Genomic DNA, 24,145 nt, shown 5'->3' on the forward strand with positions numbered 1-24,145 from the left:
ACCGTTGGTTTGTGCCACTTTCTTTAGGTCGAATGGCATTGAAAAGGGGCGGAGTGGGCGCTGGTGACCTCCACTTGTTGCTGCTCAGCTGTTTTTGCTTCAACACACGCTTCTGCGCATGCCTTTGGCCTTAACTTTGACCGAATTGAAATGTGCATTATTTAGCTATGTATCACTTTTTTTCGTCTTAGTTACTAAAGTTTTTTCCGGGTCATTCGGGTCAGGTTCAGGTCGTGGGGTCACGTCCAATGCCTAAGTGAAAGTTTGTGGCATCGAATTAAATGAAAAGTACTTAGGGACTTTCGTTGACCCCTAAGTACATTCAGTCAGTTTATTGTTTGCGTTTAAAGTATGTTAATTAGTGGCTGACTTCATTTGCAGAGCCCGTTGGCGCCAAGGCCCCGACCTTTTCCCTCGAGTACAAGCTCATCGAGGTGGAAAAGTCAAAGGGCTCGGCTTTCGCTTTACTCTGCCAGGCCCAAGCCTTTCCAGTGCCCATCATTAGGTGAGCGAAAGACTCCCACATTCAGTGCAGTAACTCAAGAAGTGCAGTTTTTATGCAGAATATGAACTCCAGAATTACTTTCAACTTTCCAGAACCCATAGGCTCAAAGGCTCCGGCAGTGCCAACAGGAGTTATGGTCTTTCAGCAACACGTTCCATTGCTTTCCACTTTCGCCATGCTCTGCCAGGCTCAAGCCTTTCCGGTGCCAGTTTTTAGGTATACTTCTTAAAGTTATTTAATGACAAAGTATGCGTCGCTTACTTCTGACTTATTAAATATTCAAAAGTCCTAAGAACAGATGCCTTTGCTTTTAGACATAGTTTGTCAAAATCAAGTCGAATAAGAAAATATTTGTTTTAAATGTTTAAAAACATTGAAGTCCCTAAAGCCGATTATCTCTACTTTAATTAAATTGTATATTTAGTGGTTTGATTAAAAGAAAGTAGAAAACATATAAAAAGTTAATCTTAAGTCTCAGTTTTAGGTAGACCAAAACATTCAGTCAGTATTCTTTTATGGAAATTTCGCACATCTCACAACTATTATCTTTGATCTCTTAGAACCTGTGGGATTTAAGGCGCCCAGTTTTCCCAGTGTGGCCTCGACGTTTACCATTCAGGCACCCCAAAATAGCGAACTTGCTCTCACCTGCGAGGCCCAATCCTACCCAGTGCCCATATTTAGGTAATCGTAGCCCACTTAGTACTAGGCCTAACGCTGTCAAACTGGTTCTGTGTAGGGTTAAATTACCAATGCCAAGATGTTGTATAAAATTTTATTTATTTTAGAGCCCGTTGGGGCGAAGGCTCCGACCTTTTCGAGCGACTCCAAGGGCAGCATATTTGAGCGCTCGATTGATGCCAGCTTTGCCCTGTTGTGCCAGGCTCAGGCTTTTCCCGTTCCCATCATTAGGCAAGTTTCAGAAAACAGGCTTATGGTTAAAACTTCTCTGAGTGCTTTGCAGAACCTATTGGTGCCAGGGCTCCCACATTCTCCTCCGACTATAACTCGTTTTCCTATGCGCGTGCTGTGGGTCAGAGTTTTGCAATGCTTTGTCAGGCTCAAGCTTTTCCAGTGCCCATAATGAGGTTAGCTATGATCTTGGTTTCCATCAGGCAGTTTTCTTATAATTAACATCCCATTGATTTCTAAATTGGAGATTATAAATTACAGAGCCTATCGGTGCCAGAGCTCCCACGTTTTCAACGGATTCCAATTCGTTTTCGTACACCCGCTCTGTGGGTCAGAGTTTTGCCTTGCTCTGTCAGGCTCAGGCTTATCCTGTCCCAATCATGAGGTTAGAAAATACCTTTGTTAAGTTTCAGGCAGTTTTCCCATTACATTAATGTTAATGCCCAATCGTTGTTTTCAGAACCCATTGGCGCTAGGGCTCCCACGTTTTCAACCGACTCGAATGTATTTTCCTATATCCGGCCAGTGGGTCAAAGCTTTGCTTTGCTGTGTCAGGCTCAAGCCTATCCAGTTCCCGCTATGAGGTAGTCTATTGGCTAACACCCGCATTCATTCAGGCAGTTTACTAGACCTTTTCGAAGAACTCTGATAAGTTTTTTTTTTTCATTTTGACTTGCAGAGCCTGTAGGTGCCAAGGCTCCAACCTTTGCTACTGTTTCAAAGATTTCCAGTCTACTCGGCTCAAAGTCGAGTGATATTGTGCTGCTGTGTCAGGCTCAAGCATTTCCAGTTCCCTACACACGGTAATTCAGGCAGTTAAGCAGTTCCCTCTCATTGTATTCCCAGAACCCGTCAGTGCCAAGGGTCCAACCTTTGCTTCCGATATGAAAAGCTATACGTTCGTGCGTCGCTTAAATCAGAGTTTCGCATTATTGTGCCAGGCACAGGCGTATCCGGTGCCCCTGATAAGGTAGCCATTAAATAGACATAAGTGTAATCCCATAATAGACCCATATGAAGCATTTTGTTGTTCTTTTTGTAGAGCCAGTTGGCGCCAAAACTCCCACCTTCTCTGGCGAGTCCAAGAGTTTCACATTTGTCAAAGAAATATCCACTAGTTTTGCCCTACTTTGCCAGGCGCAGGCGTTTCCATTACCCATCATCAGGTTAGTCCAACATTCAGGCAGCTTTTCTCGACAGAAACTGTTTCCATACATCAGTGCCAACTATTTTTAGAGCCTGTGGGCAGTGTATCTCCAAAAATATCCGGTGGTCGGCTGCAAGAAATTACAAAGTCTGCGAGCACAGACTTGGCCATTTTGTGCCTGGGGCAATCGTTTCCCACACCCGCATTTAGGTAAAAAAGATTCAATAACCGTAAACAACGTTCAGGCAGCAAAATCCATTCCGAATTGAAGATTCACCATCTAACGATTCATTTCAGAACCCATTGGCAGTGTAGGCCCCACCATATCCGGTGATCGCTTGCAGGAACAGACTCAGAGATTGGGCCATAGTTTCTCAATTCTTTGCCAAGGGCAAGGGTATCCCCATCCAGTGTTTAGGTACATATATAGAAATATTATCAGACTTTCAGGCAGTTGAGTTGGGATTATTGGGTTTCCTTCTGTTGGTCCCCTTATTTTTTATATATGTTAAACTTTTTCAGAGCCTGTTGGCCTTGTAAAGCCCCGCATTTCAGTAAAGAGCATTGAGATCAACGAAGTGCCTGTTTATGGTACCTTTGTTGGCCATTGTCCAGGACAGGGATATCCAGTGCCGGTTTATAGGTAGATTGTTAGGTCCCCTCACTAGGTAGTGGTTAGGTTTTCCCAAATCCCCAGAAAGTGGTGCACAGAATGAGCAGGCAATTTTAAAATAAATTGTTTCCAAAAGGTAAGTAAGGTCCATCGCCAAACCTGAGGTGGGGTAAGTAGCTCGTGATCTCGAAATGCAGGAATGCTGTTCACTAATTCGACTGCCTCACTCTGTGCCCACTTGTCCCCAATGCCAACATTAAACTTTGGAACTCTCTATTAACATAATCCTCTCGTTCCAGATGGTACAAGTTCATCGAAGGCACAACCCGGAAGCAAGCCGTGGTGTTAAATGATCGTGTAAAGCAGGTCTCTGGCACTCTCATCATCAAGGACGCGGTTGTCGAGGACTCTGGCAAATATCTGTGCGTGGTGAACAACTCCGTGGGAGGGGAGAGCGTTGAGACAGTGCTTACAGTGACCGCCCCACTCTCCGCCAAGATCGATCCCCCCACCCAGACAGTCGACTTTGGACGCCCCGCAGTATTTACCTGCCAGTACACCGGAAACCCCATCAAGACCGTCAGTTGGATGAAGGACGGCAAGGCCATCGGACATAGCGAGCCTGTGCTGCGCATCGAATCCGTGAAGAAGGAGGATAAGGGCATGTACCAGTGCTTCGTGAGGAACGACCAGGAATCGGCCGAGGCCAGTGCTGAACTGAAGCTCGGAGGCCGCTTTGACCCGCCCGTCATACGACAGGCCTTCCAGGAAGAGACCATGGAACCCGGCCCAAGTGTGTTCCTCAAGTGCGTGGCTGGCGGCAACCCGACCCCCGAAATCTCGTGGGAACTCGACGGCAAGAAGATCGCCAACAACGATCGCTATCAGGTTGGACAGTATGTGACGGTCAACGGAGATGTGGTTTCCTATCTGAACATCACCTCGGTGCACGCCAACGATGGAGGTCTCTACAAGTGCATAGCCAAGAGCAAAGTGGGCGTGGCTGAACACTCGGCCAAGTTAAATGTCTATGGCCTGCCCTACATCCGTCAAATGGAGAAGAAGGCGATAGTGGCTGGCGAGACCCTAATAGTCACCTGTCCAGTAGCTGGCTACCCCATCGATTCCATTGTCTGGGAGCGAGGTGAGTGGAAGTCCATTTCAACTGTTTTGCAGCATTTTAACTTAAGATATAACAAAATAACCTTATAATTGATTAATTCTTACCTTAGATAACCGTGCCCTGCCCATCAACCGCAAACAGAAGGTTTTCCCCAACGGAACGCTGATAATCGAGAACGTGGAACGCAACTCAGACCAGGCGACCTACACTTGCGTGGCGAAGAACCAGGAAGGATACTCCGCCCGCGGATCCTTGGAAGTGCAAGTCATGGGTAAGTGGAGAAGTACAACTTGTGCCCAGACCTCCCCGATTATTGGGGCGAGCTCTGGTCGATGTCACGCTTTCTTGGGCGGGTCTTTAGGTTTCAGCCTCAACGTTGGTCGCTAGCTCTGCTCTCAACAAAATCCCCAAAACCCCTCGTTCAGTTCCGCCGCAGGTCGTGCCCTTTGACTTTGGGGAGGAGACCATCAACATGAACGACATGGTCTCGGCCACGTGCACGGTGAACAAGGGCGACACTCCGCTGGAGTTGTACTGGACCACGGCGCCGGACCCGACGACGGGCGTGGGTCGTCTGATGTCCAACGATGGCATCCTGATCACCAAGACGACGCAGCGCATCAGCATGCTGAGCATCGAGTCCGTGCATGCCCGCCATCGAGCCAACTACACGTGTGTGGCCAGGAATGCGGCCGGGGTCATTTACCACACGGCCGAGCTGAGAGTCAACGGTTCGCCTTTGCCCTCTTCGAGTCGTAGATTGATTAGTCCTTTGGTTTTTGAGTTGCGTTTCCTTGACCCTCCTCGCTTCCTCGCCCCCCTCCGCAGTGCTGCCCCAGATCGTGCCCTTCGACTTCGGCGAGGAGAGCGTCAACGAGCTGGACATGGTGTCTGCCTCCTGCACGGTCAACAAGGGCGACCTGCCCATCGATGTGGCCTGGACAAAGAACGGCGGTCGGGTCTACACCAACGATGGCATCGTGGTGACCAAGACCAGCACCCGCATGAGTGTCCTCAGCATTGAGTCCGCAAGGGCGCGACATGCCGGCAACTACTCCTGCGTGGCCACCAACAATGCGGGCGAGACCCGGCAGTGGGCGGTTCTGGCCGTAAATGGTTAATAGCCTCGATTGGTCACTCGATCGTAGGAGCTTTTGTTTTTTCGTTGGCTATCTTCTGTTAACCCCACCTCATCCCAGTCTTGCCCCAGATCGTGCCCTTTGACTTTGGCGAGGACAGCATCAACGAATTGGACATGGTGTCGGCCTCGTGTACGGTTAACAAGGGCGACCTGCCCGTGGACATCTACTGGACGAAGAACGGCGGCCGCGTCTACACCAACGATGGTCTGATTGTGACCAGGAACAGTCAGCGCCTGAGTGTCCTGAGCATCGAATCCGTGCGAGCTCGTCATGCGGGAAATTATTCCTGCGTGGCCACCAACAATGCGGGGGCCATCACCCAGTCCGCCATGCTAGCAGTCAATGGTTATTGTCCAAGCTATAAGAGGTCGTTTTCTTAAGTTGCCCTCTCTTTTTTTGCATTTGCACACTCCCATCCCTACGCATCCAGTCCTGCCCCAAATAATGCCCTTCGATTTCGGTGAGGATGTCATCAACGAACTAGACATGGTGTCCGCCTACTGCACCGTGAACCGGGGCGATCTACCCGTCGATATAGCCTGGACCAAGAACGGCGGCCGCGTTTACACCAACGATGGTCTGATAGTCACCCGTAACAGTCAACGCATCAGCGTTCTGAGCATCGAATCAGTGAGGGCCCGACACGCCGGGAACTATTCCTGCGTGGCCACCAACAATGCCGGCGAGACCAGGCAATCCGCCATCCTGGCTATCAAAGGTTAAGCGTGTTAAACGCGAAAGAACGGTTTTTGTTTCTTAGATTTTCGTTTGGTTCTAAGCCTTTCCTCCCTCCACTCCTTTCGTTACCTCCGTTGCCATGCAGTTCCACCCTCGATAGCTCCGTTCTCCTTCGGCGATGACCCTGTGAACACGGGTGAGAATGCCGGAGTGCAGTGCATGGTGCAGAAGGGCGACGTGCCCATCACCATCAAGTGGACGCTCAATTCGCGACCGATCATCAACGGCGAGGAGGGCATCACCATACTGAAACTATCTCCCAAGACGAGCGTCTTGAATATAGCCGCCGTCGAGCAGGACCATCGCGGGGTCTTCAAGTGCATCGCCGAAAATATGGCGGGTTCTAGTTTCACCACATCGGAGCTGAAAGTCAACGGTACACGGAACAGTAGACCTCACCCAAAGCACCTTTATTTTTATTTTTTGAATTATATTATTATTTTATTTTAATTTTATTTAACCCTCCGCAATGTATAGTACCTCCCCATGTGCTGCCCTTCAACTTTGGCAGTGAAGTCTTTAACATGGGTGACGTCTTAGGCATCAACTGTGTCGTCCTCAAGGGTGATTTACCCCTACAAATCCATTGGACCTTAAACGGTGAGCCTGTGGCAACAGGAGTGAACGGATTCACAGTGATGCAGTTAAACCAGCGCACCAGTTACCTGAGTGTGGATGCACTGGAGGCCAAGCATCGCGGCTCCTACAGCTGTGTGGCTCAGAATCAAGCGGGTCGAGCGATTTACTCCGCTGATCTGCAAGTGAATGGTTGGTGAAACCCACCTCTGGATCTCCCTATATCCGTCTGTAAAGTTGCTTTTTCTACTAACCTGGTTTATTTGGTGGCTAAGAGCTTTGTCTATTTCACTGGAGTAAAATGATTTTCCTCTATAGTTGCACCACAGATCAGTCCTTTTTCCTTTGGTGATGAGCCCCTGAACCGCGGCGAAGTGGCTAGTGTAAACTGTGTGGTACCCAAAGGTGACCTACCACTCGACATCTATTGGACCTTAAACTCCGCTCTCATTGTGAATGGCGAGCTGGGATTTACGTTAGTGCGGCTAAATAAGCGGACCAGTTCGTTGAATGTTGATTCCTTAGAGGCTGTTCATCGGGGCAGCTATAAATGCATTGCAAACAATTCAGCAGGATATGCTGAATACGTTTCCACACTAGATGTGAACGGTTTGTTGGACTTTACCTCTATTTAGACTTCGATTAAATTTGTTTTCTGTTAATTATGTTACTTTTTATTAATTTCCTCTACCTCATCTTCATTTTTATCAAAGTTTCTCCTCAAATCCAACCCTTTGACTTTGGAGTTGAGCCAGCCAATACTGGTGAAATGGCTGGTGGCTTTTGTATGGTCCCCAAGGGTGACCTGCCCATGGAGATCCGCTGGACCTTGAATTCCGCACCCATCATTACCGGCGAACATGGGTTTTCCCTGTCGCGCCTTAATCCGCGTACCAGCTCCTTGAGCATTGATTCACTAGAAGCCAGACATCGAGGACTGTACAAATGTATTGCCTCAAACAAGGCGGGCAGTGCTGAATATAGCGCTGAATTGCACGTGAATGGTCATTACTCATATCATACTCTTAGTTCTTAGTCAACAGTTTATTTGGTTTTATTTATTTGAGTTTTAATCGTTTGCCATTCACTCCCCGCCCTTTTAAGTGCCGCCCCAGGTTTTGCCCTTTAGTTTTGGCGAGTCCGCCGCCGATGTGGGCGATATTGCCAGTGCCAATTGTGTGGTGCCCAAGGGAGATCTTCCCCTGGAGATAAGGTGGTCCCTCAACTCGGCTCCCATCATTAACAACGAAAATGGTTTTACCTTGGTGCGCCTAAATAAGCGCACGAGCCTCTTGAATATTGATTCCCTAAATGCATTTCATCGCGGAGTCTACAAGTGCATAGCCACAAATGAGGCTGGGACCAGTGAATACGTAGCAGAATTACAAGTCAATGGTTTGTCCCAAGCAAATAAGCACGCTTACTATCTATATTGTCTTCACTTAGTGTTGTTTGTTGGTGTTTGGTGTTGGAGCACTGAGCTTTTTTTAAGAATTTAATGAACTCAGATGAATTAGTTTAAAATATGAGTTAATGATGTGCTTGTAATGAGTTTGAGTATAATGGAAAGATCCAATTTAAGAAGAAGCTCTCCATAGTTTTTAAATTTGTGGAGCCTACACCTCCATATAGGAAGAATGGTTGTCATATTGATGCACAGAATAAGATCAAGTTTTCTCCACCCATTTGTGCCTAGTGCCGCCTCAGGTTATGCCCTTTGTTTTTGGTGAGGAGCCTAGCAACTACGGTGATAGTACCGCTGTCCAATGCATGGTCTTCAAGGGCGACACACCACTCCAGCTGCACTGGACTCTGAATGGACAGCCGATAACCAACGAGCACGTTGGAATACGCATCATCAAAATGTCCCCCAAGCTGAGTTCTTTGAGCATCGACGCCATCAATGGCCATCACCGGGGGCTGTTCAAGTGTATTGCCACCAATGCGGCTGGAATTTCCGAGCAAAGCGCCGAACTGGTGGTCAATGGTTAATATACAAAAACATGGCTTTTAAGTTTTGTTGTTTTTCTTTTGTTCTCCCTCCTCCGGACACCAATCGCAATTGCTTGGGTCCAGTGCCTCCTCAAATCCGACCCTTTGACTTCGGCGACGAGGCTTCCAACTCCGGCGAGACCATGGGCATCCAGTGCACGGCGATCAAAGGGGATCTGCCCATCAACATTACTTGGGTTCTGAACAACCATACCCTCAACAGTGGTGACCTGGACGTGGTGATCGGTCGCATGTCCAGCAAGTCGAGCACCCTGAACATTGACTATATTGCGGCCGAGCACCGCGGGGTCTACACCTGTTTGGCTCGCAATCAGGCGGGCGAGAGCAGCTACAGTGCGGAGCTGAAAGTCAATGGTTACTAGCCCTTCGATCTCTCATAGTTTACAAGCTAGAATTTATTTTGGTTTACTTATTGCCTCTTTTAAAACGACATCCCCACCCATCCCAGTCCTGCCCAGCATTCATCCGTTTAGCTTCGATGCGGAGGCCAACGAGGGCGACAGCGTCCAGTTGACCTGCCACGTGGCCAAGGGCGATCTCCCGCTGAGGATTCGCTGGACCCACAACGACCTACCCCTCTTCACCCACCTGGGCGTGATGGCCAGCAAGATCGGGGAGCGGATTAGCCTGCTCACCGTGGAGTCGGTAAAGGCCGCCAATTCGGGAAACTACAGCTGCGTGGCGAGCAACAGTGCTGGGAACGTGAGCTCAAGTGCCGAGCTGCTCGTCAATGGTTATTGATTACATTTCGTAGACCTAGACATTAATGTTCTGTTGATTGAGATCATTTGACACCCAACCCCGAACCCACTCACTTCCCAGTTCTGCCCCAAATCGTGCCCTTCGCCTTCGAGGACCTGATCAACATGGGCGACTCCGTCGATTTGTTCTGCCAAATCCAAAAGGGCGACCGCCCCATCAAGGTGCACTGGAGTTTCGAGCGCAGCGCCGCGGACTCTGGCTTCGACCAGATGCAGCCTCAGATGCGCACGAATCGCATCAGTGCCAAGACGAGCATGCTGTCCATTCCGAGTGCCAATCCGGCCAACACCGGCCGATACACCTGCATAGCCAGCAACGCGGCTGGAACGACTTCCTACAGCGTTGATCTAACAGTTAACGGTACTAAAATCGATCGTAAATCGGACTAGTCTTTAGTGGTTGCGGTTACCAAAAGTCTGGATAGCTTGCGTTGCTACTAATCTAACCCATCTCTCTAACTCCATCTGTCTAACTGATCCTGTGAGGTTGTGAGCTGTGAACTGTTCTTGTATATTGGACTTACCATTTGGTCTTTACTTTCCGCCCCCCAAGTTGCCCCCAAGATAGCGTCCTTTGATTTTGGGGAGGAGCCCCTGAACTACGGAGAACCTGCGTCCGTGCAATGCACCATTTTGGGTGGTGACCTGCCGATGAACGTCACCTGGCTGCTGAACAATGCCACCATCGATAGCTTCCATGACATATCCTTCTCGCGGATCGGCAAGCGGATCAACGTGCTCTCGATTGAGTCGGTGTCCGCCCATCACGCCGGGTTCTATTCGTGTCACGCGCAGAACAAGGCCGGAATCACGGCCCACTCGGCACGACTGATTGTGAATGGTTAGCTAGCTGGACAGAACTCTGCATCCTAGGTTTAAGATTTATGCACATAATTTATCATTTACTTTTCTTGATTTGAACACCTTTGAACCCCTATCTAAACTATTCTCAGTACTGCCAAAAATAAGTCCCTTCTCCTTTGGCGAGGAGTCCATGAGCTACGGCGAGTTTGTAAACGTGCAGTGCACCATTTCGGGTGGTGATCTGCCCGTGAACATTACCTGGACCCTGAACAATCAGCCTTTCGAGGACTACCTAGAGATCTTGACCACCAAGCGCGGCAAGCGCATCAACGAGCTGACAATCGAGGCGGTGTCGGCCAAACACGCGGGAAACTATTCCTGCGTAGCCGAGAACAGAGCCGGTGTTGTTAACCACACTGCCGAGCTGAAAGTGAACGGTTATTACTTTTGCAGTGCTTTAATTGTATTACTTATATTTGTTTTCCTTTTTTACTTCCCCTACCCCTAACAAAATCCCATGAACAGTGGCTCCCAAAATTTCCCCGTTTGATTTCGGAGATGAGCCCTCAAACTTTGGCGAATCCGCCAGCGTTCAGTGCCTGGTCACCTCAGGCGACTTTCCCGTCAGCTTTGCTTGGCTGTTCAACGGACGCGAGATCAATGAGAATGTCTACGATGTGTCCATGGTGAAGTTGGGCAAGAAGATCAGCGCGTTGTCCATAGACTATGTCCGCGATCACCATGCCGGGAACTATACCTGTGTGGCTGTCAACCGGGCCACCTCTGTTAACTTTACCGCCGAACTGGTGGTGAACGGTACTACTGCCCATAGCTTGTAGATTCATGATTGGTTTTTTCTTTACTTTTGTTTACTTACGCCTTGCCCCTTCCTCCTTGTCCACTTTCCCAACAAGTGCCCCCCAAAATCGCACACTTTGACTTTGGCGACCACGCCATCAACTTCGAGGAGTCCGTCTCTGTGAACTGTCTGATCTACCTGGGCGACCTGCCCATGGATATTACTTGGCTGTTCAACGGGGCCCACATCAACGCGTACACTGGAGTGTCCATTGTCAAGGGTGGCAAGAAAGCCAGCATCCTGACCATCGATTCGGTGCACGCAGGACATGCGGGAAACTACACCTGCAAGGCACGCAATGATGCGGATTTAGCGGAATACACCGCCGAGTTGATTGTGAATGGTATTGAGTGGGGCGCTAGTATCAGATAGAGCTACCTTTTATTGCTTTTATTATAATTTCGATCCCAACAACCATCTACCATCACCCCACAGCCCCACCCAAAATTGCACCCTTCGACTTCGGCCAGTCGCCGTCAAACTTTGAGGACTCTGTTTCCGTGAACTGCCTAGTCACCTCGGGCGATCTGCCCATCGACATCGAGTGGCTCTTTGCCGGGGAGCCAATCAACTTTGCAGCGGGCATTGCCGTTCTACGCGGTGGAAAGCGGACCAATCTTCTGACCATAGATTCAGTACACGCGGGTCACGCGGGAAATTACACCTGCAAAGCGAAAAACAAAGCGGCGAGCAGCGAGTACTCAGCGGCCTTGATTGTGAACGGTTGGCAGGGGACTTTTTAAACAGCATTGTACCAAATTAAGAGTTTACCTTCATAATTTCCTTCATATTATTTTCACAAACCTTTCCCGTACACCAAGCTCCGCCCAAAATCACTCCCTTCAGCTTCGGCGAGGAACCCGCCAATGTAGAGGACTCCGTTTCGGTGACCTGCCTCATCTCAACTGGGGATCTTCCCATCGATATCGAATGGTTCTTTAACGACTACGGCATTAGTTCCTATTCGGGAATTTCGGTTATGAAGGGAGGCAAACGGAATAGTGTGTTGAGCATCGACAGTGTCCAGGCCCGACATGCGGGAAATTACAGTTGTCGGGCCAAGAATCATGCCGCTGCTGTAAATTACACTACCGGCCTTATTGTGAATGGTATTGCCCCATTTAGTTTTAATATGAATAAGTTTAACTTCATTTCTTATATTTTGCGTTTGACTTAATCACTGTTATACTCCCAAAGTGTCCCCGAAGATTACTCCTTTTGACTTCGGAGATGAGCCCACCAATGTCGAGGATTCAGTATCGGTTACATGTCTTATATCCAGCGGGGACTTACCCATCGATATCGAATGGTTCTTTAACGATTACGGCATTAGTTCCTACTCTGGAATCTCGGTTGTGAAGGGAGGCAAACGGAATAGTGTGTTGAGCATCGACAGTGTCCAGGCCCGACATGCGGGAAATTATAGTTGTCGGGCGAAGAATCATGCCGCTGCTGTAAATTACACCGCCCATCTGATTGTGAATGGTATTACTAACTGGGTTTTGTAAGAACAATACTTGTGGCATTTGATTTATTAAGTTTTTCGTTTGATTTTATTACTTTTACCCAAAAAGTTCCCCCGAAGATTACAACTTTCGACTTCGGAGATGAGCCCACCAATGTCGAGGATTCAGTATCGGTCACATGTCTGATTTCCAGCGGAGACTTACCCATCGACATCGAGTGGTTTTTCAACGATTACAGCATTAGTTCCTACTCGGGGATCACTGTTGTCAAGGGAGGGAAACGGAGCAGTGTCTTGGGTATAGATAATGTCCAGGCACGTCACGCGGGAAAGTATAGTTGCCGTGCGAAGAATCACGCAGCTGCAGTAAACTACACCACTGACCTCATAGTGAATGGTATTTGCAATTGTAGTTGGGGAGATTAAAGATTAAGCTTTAGAGTTTTTATGAGTTTCCGTTATACTTAAAATACTCCAATCCCTCAAGTTCCCCCAAAAATCACACCTTTCACCTTTGGCGAGGACCCCACAAACGTCGAGGACTCTGTTTCTGTGACCTGTTTGATATCCAGTGGAGACTTGCCCATCGATATCGAGTGGTTATTTAACGACTACGGAATCAGCTCTTATTCAGGGATGACAGTTCTTAGAGGTGGAAAGCGGACCAGCATGTTGACTATTGACAATGTCCATGCCAGTCATGCGGGAAAATATAGCTGTCGGGCAAAGAACCATGCTGCAGCTGTCAATTACACCACCGAATTGATTGTGAATGGTACACTTTTTGATGAAAATATAATTTTCTAGGCATTTCTATCTCATGTTTTAACTATTTATTCATGTTTTTGTTTAACCCAAAGTTCCTCCTAAAATCACACCCTTCACCTTCGGCGATGAACCGACAAACGTTGAGGATTCGGTTTCGGTGACTTGCTTGATCTCTAGCGGAGATTTACCCATCGATATTGAGTGGTTATTTAACGACTTCGGAATTAGTTCCTTCTCGGGAATGACTGTCTATAGAGGAGGAAAAAGAACGAGCATGTTGACCATAGATAATGTCCATGCCCGTCATGCGGGGAAATATAGTTGTCGAGCTAAAAATCATGCTGCTGCAGTTAATTACACAACTGACTTGATAGTGAATGGTATATCTTACTTTCATACTTAGTTTATTTTTATTTACTAGAGTAGAGCTACCTTTTATAAAGTTTAATTTTTGTTCTACCCCCACCGTACACATAAATCACATCAAAGTCCCACCGAAGCTAGCACCTTTCGACTTCGGTGACTACCCTGCCAACTTTGAGGACTCCGTTTCGGTAAACTGCCTCGTTTCCTCCGGTGATTTGCCCATTGAAATTGAGTGGCTTTTCAATGGGGATCCAATTAACTACGCCTCGGGTGTTGCGGTTTTGCGAGGAGGCAAGCGGACGAGTGTCCTCACAATAGACTCCGTTCATGCAGGACACGCGGGGAACTACAGCTGCAAGGCTAAGAACAAGGCAGCCAGCAGTGAATACTCGGCGGCCCTGATTGTCAATGGTTTTTACTTAATTGTTAATGGGCTATATAAAAATAATTTTCTTTTAGCTGCAGTTGATTGCTTTAAGTTAAGCTTTTATTTCATTTCATCTCCTAACAACTCAAGTTCCTCCCAAAATCACCCCGTTTGATTTCGGAGATACCCCGACGAATGTGGAGGACTCCGTGTCGGTCATGTGTCTCATTTCCAATGGTGACCTGCCCATTGACATTGAGTGGTTTTTTAACGACTACGGAATCAGCTCGTACTCGGGTATAAATGTTGTGAAGGTGGCAAGAGGAACAGTATGCTGAGTATTGATAGTGTCCAAGCGCGTCATGCCGGAAAGTATAGTTGTCGGGCAAAGAATCACGCGGCAGCTGTCAACTACACCACTGAACTGATTGTGAACGGTACACCCTTAACCAGTTGAAATGTACTCCTAGTCTTAAGGTTTTCTTGATTTTTTGTAATTTTCTTTAAACACTTCCTTCACTCCAAAGTTCCTCCAAAAATCACACCCTTCGACTTTGGAGACGAACCCACAAATGTTGAGGATTCCGTTTCGGTGACTTGTCTGATCTCCACCGGAGACTTACCCATCGATATCGAGTGGTTTTTTAATGATTACGGAATAAGCTCATACTCCGGTATAAATGTTGTAAAAGGAGGCAAGAGGAACAGTATGCTGAGTATCGATAGTGTGCAGGCCCGGCATGCGGGAAAGTATAGTTGTCGAGCTAAGAACCACGCTGCGGCGGTCAACTATACCACCGAGCTCATAGTCAATGGTACTTTTGGGGTCTTTACCTCTTAGCTGTTAAATGTATATGTATTCATTCTTATTTTGTAAAGTTTTTTTGTTGATAGCCCCCAGCTTATAGCCTATCCCATGTACTTTTACAAGTCGCCCCCAAAATAGCGCACTTTGACTTTGGCGAGGTGGCTGCCAACTTTGAGGATTCGGTGTCCGTGAACTGCCTGGTCAGTTCCGGGGACCTACCGCTCGACATCGAGTGGCTGTTTAACGACTACCCCCTCAACCACTACTCGGGCATATCCACCTCCAAGATGGGCAAGCGCCTGAGTGTGCTGATGATTGATGCCGTGAGTGCTCGCCACGTGGGCAACTACACCTGCAAGGCAAGGAACCTGTGGGCATCGGCTGTCTACACGGCCCAGTTGATAGTGAATGGTACTTTTTTCGCGAAGCCAGAGCTTTTGTACAGCACTTGAGTGTCGTTCTGCTTTCGTTAGTTTCTATTTGTGACCCCTCTCCTGTATATTCCCATACACAACACACATCTAGTACAGACATTGCATGTTCGCTTTGCCTTTTGTGACTTGGCTTTTGTAGTTTACTTCTAAGTGTCCCTTGGACACCACGAAAGGGGATCTGTCAATATAATAATATACCTTGCAGGACAAAAATAATTGTTTCCATAGTTATGCTACATCCCTTGATTAAAACTTATTGCTTAGTACCTCCCCATATCAGTCCCTTTGAGTTCGGTGGTGAGCCCGCCAACTTCGGCGATTCGGTGACCGTGCAATGCACCATTTCGAAGGGCGATCAGCCGGTGGACATCACCTGGTTGTTCAATGACTATGCCATCAACGAGTACCATGGGGTCACATCATCGAAGATTGGCAAGAAGGTCAATGTGCTGACCATTGATTCGGTGAACGGAAACAATGCGGGGAACTACACGTGCCGGGCCAGGAACAAGGCCCAAATGGTGGAGTACACTGCTGCCCTGATTGTCAACGGTGTGACTGCGATTTTGATGATGATTTGCATATTCCTTAAAGTAGATAGAGATCACCTTACATGTCATTTGTTTTCTTTTCGTTCATTGTTTGTTGATTTCCCGTTTTCCGTTTTGTGTATCCCGCAAGTCTTGCCCCAAATCACGCCCTTTGCCACCGGCTCGCAGCCCACTCATCTGGGCCAGTACATAACCTACCAGTGCACCCTGACGGAGGGCGATCTGCCCCTTAACATCCGCTGGACGTTCAACAACCAACCGCTTTTTAATGACGAAGACCAGGACATCCTCATCGCCAAGATGGGTCGCCGGAGTAGTGTGCTGACCATCGAGAGCGTGGCCGATCGTCATGCGGGCAACTACAGTTGTCATGGGGAAAATGCCGCGGCAGGGCCTCGTACAGCACCCAGCTGCGAGTGATAGGTCCTCATGGCAGTAGTCTTAAGGAGACCTTCCGTTGATGCGATTTTGATTTAATTTTGTGCACCTTTTGTTTTACCATCCCATCACCGAAAAACGTGCGTCCAGTTCTGCCGCGCATCATACCCTTCGCCTTCGAGGAGGGCCCCGCCCAGGTGGGTCAGTACCTGACGCTTCACTGCTCCGTTCCCGGAGGAGATCTGCCCCTGAACATCGACTGGACTCTGGATGGCCAGCAGATCTCCGAGGATCTGGGAATTACCACGGCCCGCGTGGGTCGACGTGGAAGTGTGCTGACCATCGAGGCCGTGGAGGCCCCTCACGCGGGCAACTTCACCTGCCACGCCCGCAACTTGGCGGGCCATCAGCAGTTCACAACGCCGCTGAACGTCTACGGTTAGGAATTGTCCGGGATTGGGTCGTTCGAGTAGTTTCTTTGTGGCCGTATACTAACCCCTGCGTCTGCAACTGAGTCGCTGCATGACCTTCTGACCATCTGTCTCTGCTGCTGTCCTGACTCTGACTCTTTACCTTCTGCCTCTGACCGAATGAGATCGACCACTCTTTATCGATAAGGCCTGAAGCACATCACACGAAAATGCTTGCATGTATGTCACTCAGACCGCACTGAACTGTACTGAATAGAATAGATGGAAACATGAACCTCTTTTCAAGAAACTTCAAAAGGAAAAGGGTTTCACAGGAAATAGCATTGATAGGAATTCATAGGATTTAGTTAGCAAATAAATGAGCTGCATGATAACAACTGTATATCATCTTTCCAAAATCACATAATGCATTATCTTGAATAAAGACCTTAGGAATTGTAAAGGCTTTTCTTTCGATGTCCAAGTTATGCTCAGCACCTCATTACCGATTATGATTGCCTCTAGAAAGAAACTTTGTCTCAAAACGGGAAACTGAAAAGTTTTTACTTTCGGTTTAAGGGTCTACAGGTTCCCCCATCCAAACGAATTATATTTTATGTTTAACATATATTTCTCCCTCTTTTGTTTGACACCCCAAATGAAGTGCTCCCCAAGCTGGCCCCTCTGCCCGTGAATTCGCCCCTGTACGTGGGCGACTACTACCAACTGTCCTGCGCGGTGGTGCACGGCGATGCGCCCTTCAACATCACCTGGTACTACAACGGTGAGCCCGCCGGAGATCTGCCCGGGGTCACCATCCTGATGCACGGCCGGCGCAGCAGCTCGCTGAACATCGAGAGCGTTGGGGGCGAACACGCGGGCGACTACACCTGCAAGGGCGCCAATCAGGCGGGCGAAACCACGGCCGAGACGCACTTGAGTGTCAAGGGTTTGTTCGAAATTCTCCCCAAGAAACATGAGCTGGAGGCGACCTCTTAGTTGTAGACTCCTAGAGTAGGACCTATGCATCCTGGGCATCTGTAAATCCCACTCTCTGTCCTTGTCCTTGTGTCTGGTGTTGGTACTGCAAAAGCACGAACCTGTATTATACAACCCGAGTGGGGGCTCTCGTAATTCCCCCTGCTGTACAGTGTGTGACCGATTGCACGGCTTTCCTTTCACCCATCCTAGAGCTGCCCCAGGTCGACCAGTTTCAGTTCAACGCCAACGGGGTGAGTGGCGGCCAGGCGGTGAGGGTCATGTGCATGGTCTCCTTCCGGGGACCTGCCCATCGACATCTACTGGCTGAAGGACGGACAGCCGCTGCTGCGCTCCATCTACCACAAGATCGACGAGTACACCCTGATCCTCTCGCTGCGCCAAACCACCATCGGCGACTCCGGCAACTATACGTGTGTGGCCAGCAACGCGGCGGGCTTGGCCAGCCGCTGGTCCATCCTGAAAGTGAAGGGTACTGCCGGACACTCCGTTGTGTACATATATAGCTTGCTAACTGTGACCTTTTTTCGTTTTTATAAAGATATCCCCCTAAAGACCCACAAGATTCAGGGTAACTCGAATTGCGATAGGCATATGTAAAATATTGGTTTCGAAACCTGAAATATATCTATGTTGTACTGTTGAAACATTAAACTAAAAACACTGGGAAAATTCCAATTTGAAGAGGCAGAGTAATAATAGTTGTCGCTAATTACAGCAGTTTTTTACTATTCGAAATTTTATAATCATAAGGTTTTATTTAACTAGACTTATATTTTAATCGTGAGGAAATTATTCTCAAAAAGTATTTACATTTAAATTGTTCCTTCAAGGACGCAAAAATAAAACACATACTAAAGAGGTATTTCTAAATCATCGACTTAAAACCTAAAGACAGTTAATATTTGTTTTATAATTGACAGAGCATTTGCAATAATAAGTTAAAGCTTCTGTAATTACCAACTTTATGGCTGCTTTATTTTCCTCAATAATTTCCGAAGAACCACCTGTGCTGTCTTCGCTGCTGCTGTCCGCTTCCGTTTGCGATGTCGGCGACTATGTGCAGCTCACCTGCATTGCCAGCCGGGGGGCCACGCCCATTTTGTTCGAGTGGTGGCTAGATGGGCGGCAGGTGCACGATGACGGCGACGATGACGTCACCCAGGCCACAGTGGGCGAACACACGAGCCTGCTGCTGATCAACAGAGCGAGGGAGGGGCATGCGGGGAACTACAGTTGTCGGGCGAGCAACCAGGTGGGCGTGGCAGAACGCCTAGCCGGGCTAACTGTGAATGGTAATTGGGGGGTTCAGCTTACCTTTGTTCTCCTCTTGCTGCAGCTAATCCAGTTTTTCTCGACTTCCTTGATTTTATCGATAATACGCTCAATAGGCCAGAGATTGAGGTCCTATGTACTTGTTAAATATGTGAAGTTTGAACTCCTTTTTTATAGTGAGCTTCACCAGTAAACCTCTCGACGTTGGTCAAAGTTAGTCGAGATCTAACCTAGGTCCCTGGTATTCAGCTTATTCGATTGTTATCCATATGTCAAAACAGCTCAGATCTGACTCTGCACCCATACATGCACAGCAAAACCCACACACACAGCACTCTACTAAGCACTGTCCTTAAAAATGAATTTAAGGACTTGACTCACAGCCTGACAGATCGTGATTTCTTAATGCCTTGCGGGGCTTTGGTTTCTATGTAAAATACAAGTTCACAGGGCTCATGCTCCAACACCGAATAAACCAATAAACAATAACCGCAAGATCTATTATCCTAATCGCTTCTAATTGTCTACTTAACCAAAACTAAACTTAAACCTAACTAAGGAACTCAGTCTTTCACCAATCGAGACTGAGTCTGTGCGCTTCCACAAACGTAAACAATTCGCCCTGATCATGCCAGCCCGTCCAGCCCCAAAATAACCCACATATCCCTTTCCAATCCTTCATTAATTATCTTTATTTTTTAAAACTCATTATTTACTTAGATAGTAAGTCACGAAACGAATTCTGTTTGAAAGAAATACAAAATGAATGCAAGGAAAAGTTGCCTTGAACAACCTCAAACAGAATTGGGTTTTACACTGATTGCATGAAATTTAACCTTTAGTTTGGTCTAACTTTAGTTTCGTTAATGTCCCACTTTCATTTGTCCTTTATCATCTTGGTTATTTGTGCTAATATTTCGGTTGTAGTTTGGTCTTTTAAGTTCATCTTGGATATAAGTAAGTGTCTGGAAATACTTTGATGTATCCCAGTTTACGATCTGCAATCAAAGTGCAAGCTTTGGCGTTGAACAGAAGAACATTAAGATGTTTCCAGACACTAAAAGAAAAATGAAATGATACGAGAATATTTTTAACATCTACTAAATTTATTTTCAACTTAAACTTTTTAAAAGCCTCCATTTAAAAAGATCATTTCACTTTGCTTGAACATAAGTCCGTCCTTCCGCTTTCTCTGACATTCCCAACCTTTTTGCATGCAATAAACTATGCAAGGAAACCAGTACAGCTCGACTAACATATTGTTTTTCCACAACCGCGTCGACAACCAACAGTGCCGCCCAGATGGATCCTCGAGCCCACCGACAAGGCTTTCGCCCAGGGCTCCGATGCCAAGGTTGAGTGCAAGGCTGACGGCTTCCCCAAGCCCCAAGTTACATGGAAGAAAGCAGTTGGTACGTAAATTTCTGTTCACTGCCATACAACGATGGCTAATCATGAAGTCTTTCGACAGGCGATACACCCGGGGAGTACAAGGACCTGAAGAAGAGTGACAACATTCGCGTGGAAGAGGGCACCCTGCATGTCGACAACATCCAGAAGACCAACGAGGGCTACTACCTGTGCGAGGCTATCAACGGCATTGGCTCCGGACTGTCGGCAGTGATCATGATCAGCGTCCAGGCGCCACCGGAGTTCACCGAAAAGCTGCGTAACCAGACGGCCCGACGAGGAGAACCCGCCGTCCTGCAGTGCGAGGCTAAGGGCGAAAAGCCCATCGGCATCTTGTGGAACATGAATAACATGCGGCTGGACCCCAAGAACGACAACCGCTACACCATTCGCGAGGAGATCCTATCCACCGGCGTCATGTCCAGTCTGTCGATCAAGCGCACCGAACGCTCCGACTCCGCTCTCTTCACCTGTGTGGCCACCAATGCCTTCGGCTCCGATGACGCCAGCATAAATATGATTGTGCAGGAAGTGCCCGAGATGCCGTACGCCCTGAAGGTGCTCGACAAGTCCGGACGCTCCGTGCAGCTGAGCTGGGCGCAACCCTACGACGGCAACTCGCCGCTGGACAGGTACATCATCGAGTTCAAGCGTTCCCGTGCCTCCTGGACGGAAATCGACCGCGTCATTGTGCCCGGACACACCACCGAGGCCCAAGTGCAGAAGCTTAGCCCCGCCACCACCTACAACATTCGCATTGTGGCCGAGAACGCCATTGGCACGTCGCAGTCCTCCGAGGCGGTGACCATCATCACAGCCGAGGAGGCGCCCTCCGGCAAGCCGCAGAACATCAAGGTGGAGCCCGTGAACCAGACCACCATGCGCGTCACCTGGAAGCCTCCGCCACGCACCGAGTGGAACGGCGAGATCCTGGGCTACTACGTCGGCTACAAGCTGTCCAACACCAACTCCTCGTACGTCTTCGAGACCATCAACTTCATCACCGAGGAGGGCAAGGAGCACAACCTGGAGCTGCAGAACCTGCGCGTCTACACCCAGTACTCGGTGGTGATCCAGGCCTTCAACAAGATCGGAGCCGGTCCGCTCAGCGAGGAGGAGAAGCAGTTCACGGCCGAGGGAACCCCCAGCCAGCCGCCCAGCGACACCGCCTGCACCACCTTGACCTCGCAGACCATCCGCGTGGGCTGGGTGAGCCCGCCCCTGGAGTCCGCCAACGGAGTGATCAAGACCTACAAGGTCGTCTATGCCCCCAGCGACGAGTGGTATGGTAAGTAAAGTCGAGGAAATTACATGTTTGGGTTGCTCAAAAAAGGGTTAATACAAAGTGAGAATTGTTCATTTATTTGTGGTTACACATTTTCATAGAATCATTGACTTTGCCAATAATAACACTTAGCAACAGTATTTGTGTAAAACTCATCGTAATTCGGTAAAACCCTTTTAGGTTTTTTGGCTAAACTCGCGCTTGGAAAGTGATGTAAAGAATCAAAGTTAGAATTAATTAAAGCATTTTTGTTATGTTATGGTGTGGTATGGTATTGGTAAAGAGATATTAAGTATAAAACAATCTTTTAACTACCTTTTTAAAACCACTTGTAAACTAGGCGTAAATATTATATGTTAATACTGCATATTTAAAAAACTTTTTGAAGACCGAGTTTAACTAAGTTGTGTCCTTAGCTACAGCATTATAAAGGCCGTTAACTTGAAATGTATAAGATATGACCGTTTTAAATCGTGTATTATTCCAAATCTTTATGTTTCTTAAATATCCAAACGAGCTAAAACACAGGACCCCAAAGGAAGTTTGAATGCTTTCAGGAGCACTTTCAGAATCTGAAATCCAATTTGCAGTTACATGTACCGTGTTGTACTGTATAACTAAATGAGCCGAGCAATAATAATTTACCTTCCTCACTCTGGATTGCCCCAAAGAAGTTGAAATTCTGCAACTACATTTATTTTTTCCTCCCAACTATGCTAGATGAGACCAAGCGGCACTACAAGAAGACTGCCTCTTCCGACACCGTCCTCCATGGCCTGAAGAAGTACACCAACTACACGATGCAGGTCCTGGCCACCACAGCTGGAGGCGACGGCGTGCGCAGCGTTCCCATTCACTGCCAAACCGAGCCCGATGGTGCGTCATAATGAAGAGAATTGTATCATAGACAGAACTGCAACCATTTTCCTCCAACAGTTCCCGAAGCACCCACCGATGTCAAGGCTTTGGTAATGGGCAATGCCGCCATCCTCGTGTCCTGGCGACCACCAGCACAGCCCAACGGCATCATCACCCAGTACACCGTGTACTCGAAGGCCGAAGGCGCCGAGACCGAGACGAAGACCCAGAAGGTGCCCCACTACCAGATGAGTTTCGAGGCGACGGAGCTGGAGAAGAACAAGCCCTACGAGTTCTGGGTGACGGCCAGCACCACAATCGGTGAGGGCCAGCAGTCCAAGAGCATAGTGGCCATGCCCAGCGACCAGGTGCCCGCCAAGATCGCCTCCTTCGACGACACCTTCACCGCCACCTTCAAGGAGGACGCCAAGATGCCCTGCCTGGCCGTTGGTGCTCCCCAGCCCGAGATCACCTGGAAGATCAAGGGTGTCGAGTTCAGTGCCAACGACCGAATGCGCCTCCTGCCCGACGGCTCGCTGCTGATCAAGTCGGTGAATCGCCAGGACGCCGGCGACTACTCCTGCCACGCTGAGAACTCGATCGCCAAGGACTCAATCACCCACAAGTTGATCGTGCTGGCCCCTCCCCAGTCTCCCCACGTCACCCTCTCGGCCACCACCACCGATGCCCTGACCGTCAAGCTGAAGCCCCATGAGGGAGACACCGCCCCGCTGCATGGATACACCCTGCACTATAAGCCAGGTGAGACTAAAGTCTAAATCTATTCCTGCAAATTGCTTATGACTAAATCCGCCTTTCAGAATTCGGAGAGTGGGAAACTTCCGAGGTATCGGTGGACTCACAGAAGCACAATATCGAGGGTCTCTTTTGCGGTTCCCGCTATCAGGTGTATGCCACAGGATTTAACAAGTGAGTGTCCATGTGCCCAACGACCTGTGTGTTATGCCCAACGACCTTTCTCTTTCAGCATTGGTGCTGGCGAGGCATCGGACATACTGAACACCCGCACCAAGGGCCAGAAGCCCAAGCTGCCCGAGAAGCCGCGCTTCATCGAAGTCTCCTCCAACTCGGTATCGCTGCACTTCAAGGCCTGGAAAGATGGAGGCTGCCCCATGTCGCACTTCGTGGTGGAGAGCAAGAAACGGTAGATCATGAATCGCCATTAGCCCACAGCACTGGCCTAATTTTAACTCTTCGCAGTGATCAAATCGAGTGGAACCAGATCTCCAACAACGTGAAGCCGGACAACAACTACGTGGTCCTGGACCTGGAGCCCGCCACCTGGTACAACCTCCGCATCACCGCCCACAACTCGGCTGGCTTCACCGTGGCCGAATACGACTTTGCCACCTTGACCGTTACCGGAGGTATTTATGATCTGTTCTCCGGTTTCCAAGCGAACCCTGCATTGCTTTTGTACAAAGAGTACTCTACGTTGACAGTGCCGGGGACAGGACCCGAAACAAAGCTCCCGGGACACCTTGACAGCCCATTGACTGGGTCTGGCTGTCCATTGTCCAGTGGAGCAGTTTCAGGATCGCGTCCCCGAAACACTGT

The 24,145-nt window shown here is 48.5% G+C and overlaps 1 protein-coding gene across 50 annotated transcripts in view; it reads left to right on the forward strand.

Moving 5' to 3' along the window:
• Positions 1–24,145, forward strand: part of LOC128255896 (cell adhesion molecule Dscam2) — a 67,977-nt gene that overhangs the window by 34,145 nt on the left and 9,687 nt on the right. For 7 of the 50 annotated variants that reach the window (XM_052985755.1, XM_052985760.1, XM_052985728.1 and 4 more), the window contains exons 7-16: positions 3,477–4,321; positions 4,410–4,571; positions 16,481–16,768; positions 20,307–20,426; positions 20,486–21,712; positions 22,430–22,585; positions 22,646–23,329; positions 23,389–23,497; positions 23,556–23,732; positions 23,789–23,955. In XM_052985755.1, the coding sequence (XP_052841715.1) occupies positions 3,477–4,321; positions 4,410–4,571; positions 16,481–16,768; positions 20,307–20,426; positions 20,486–21,712; positions 22,430–22,585; positions 22,646–23,329; positions 23,389–23,497; positions 23,556–23,732; positions 23,789–23,955 (3,935 nt within the window). Of the gene's footprint in view, positions 1–597; positions 722–1,065; positions 1,190–1,293; positions 1,418–1,678; positions 1,803–3,476; positions 4,322–4,409; positions 4,572–5,128; positions 5,417–6,265; positions 6,557–6,657; positions 6,949–7,074; positions 7,366–7,469; positions 7,761–7,860; positions 8,152–8,832; positions 9,124–9,591; positions 9,892–10,483; positions 10,772–10,859; positions 11,151–13,145; positions 13,434–13,518; positions 13,807–15,665; positions 15,954–16,480; positions 16,769–17,404; positions 17,690–20,306; positions 20,427–20,485; positions 21,713–22,429; positions 22,586–22,645; positions 23,330–23,388; positions 23,498–23,555; positions 23,733–23,788; positions 23,956–24,145 lie in introns of all 50 variants that reach the window. The other 43 variants (XM_052985757.1, XM_052985756.1, XM_052985751.1 and 40 more) reach the window with 20 other exon arrangements.

Source organism: Drosophila gunungcola (assembly GCF_025200985.1).
Source record: "Drosophila gunungcola strain Sukarami chromosome 2R unlocalized genomic scaffold, Dgunungcola_SK_2 000012F, whole genome shotgun sequence".
In the NCBI taxonomy this organism is placed as follows: Eukaryota; Metazoa; Arthropoda; class Insecta; order Diptera; family Drosophilidae; genus Drosophila; species Drosophila gunungcola.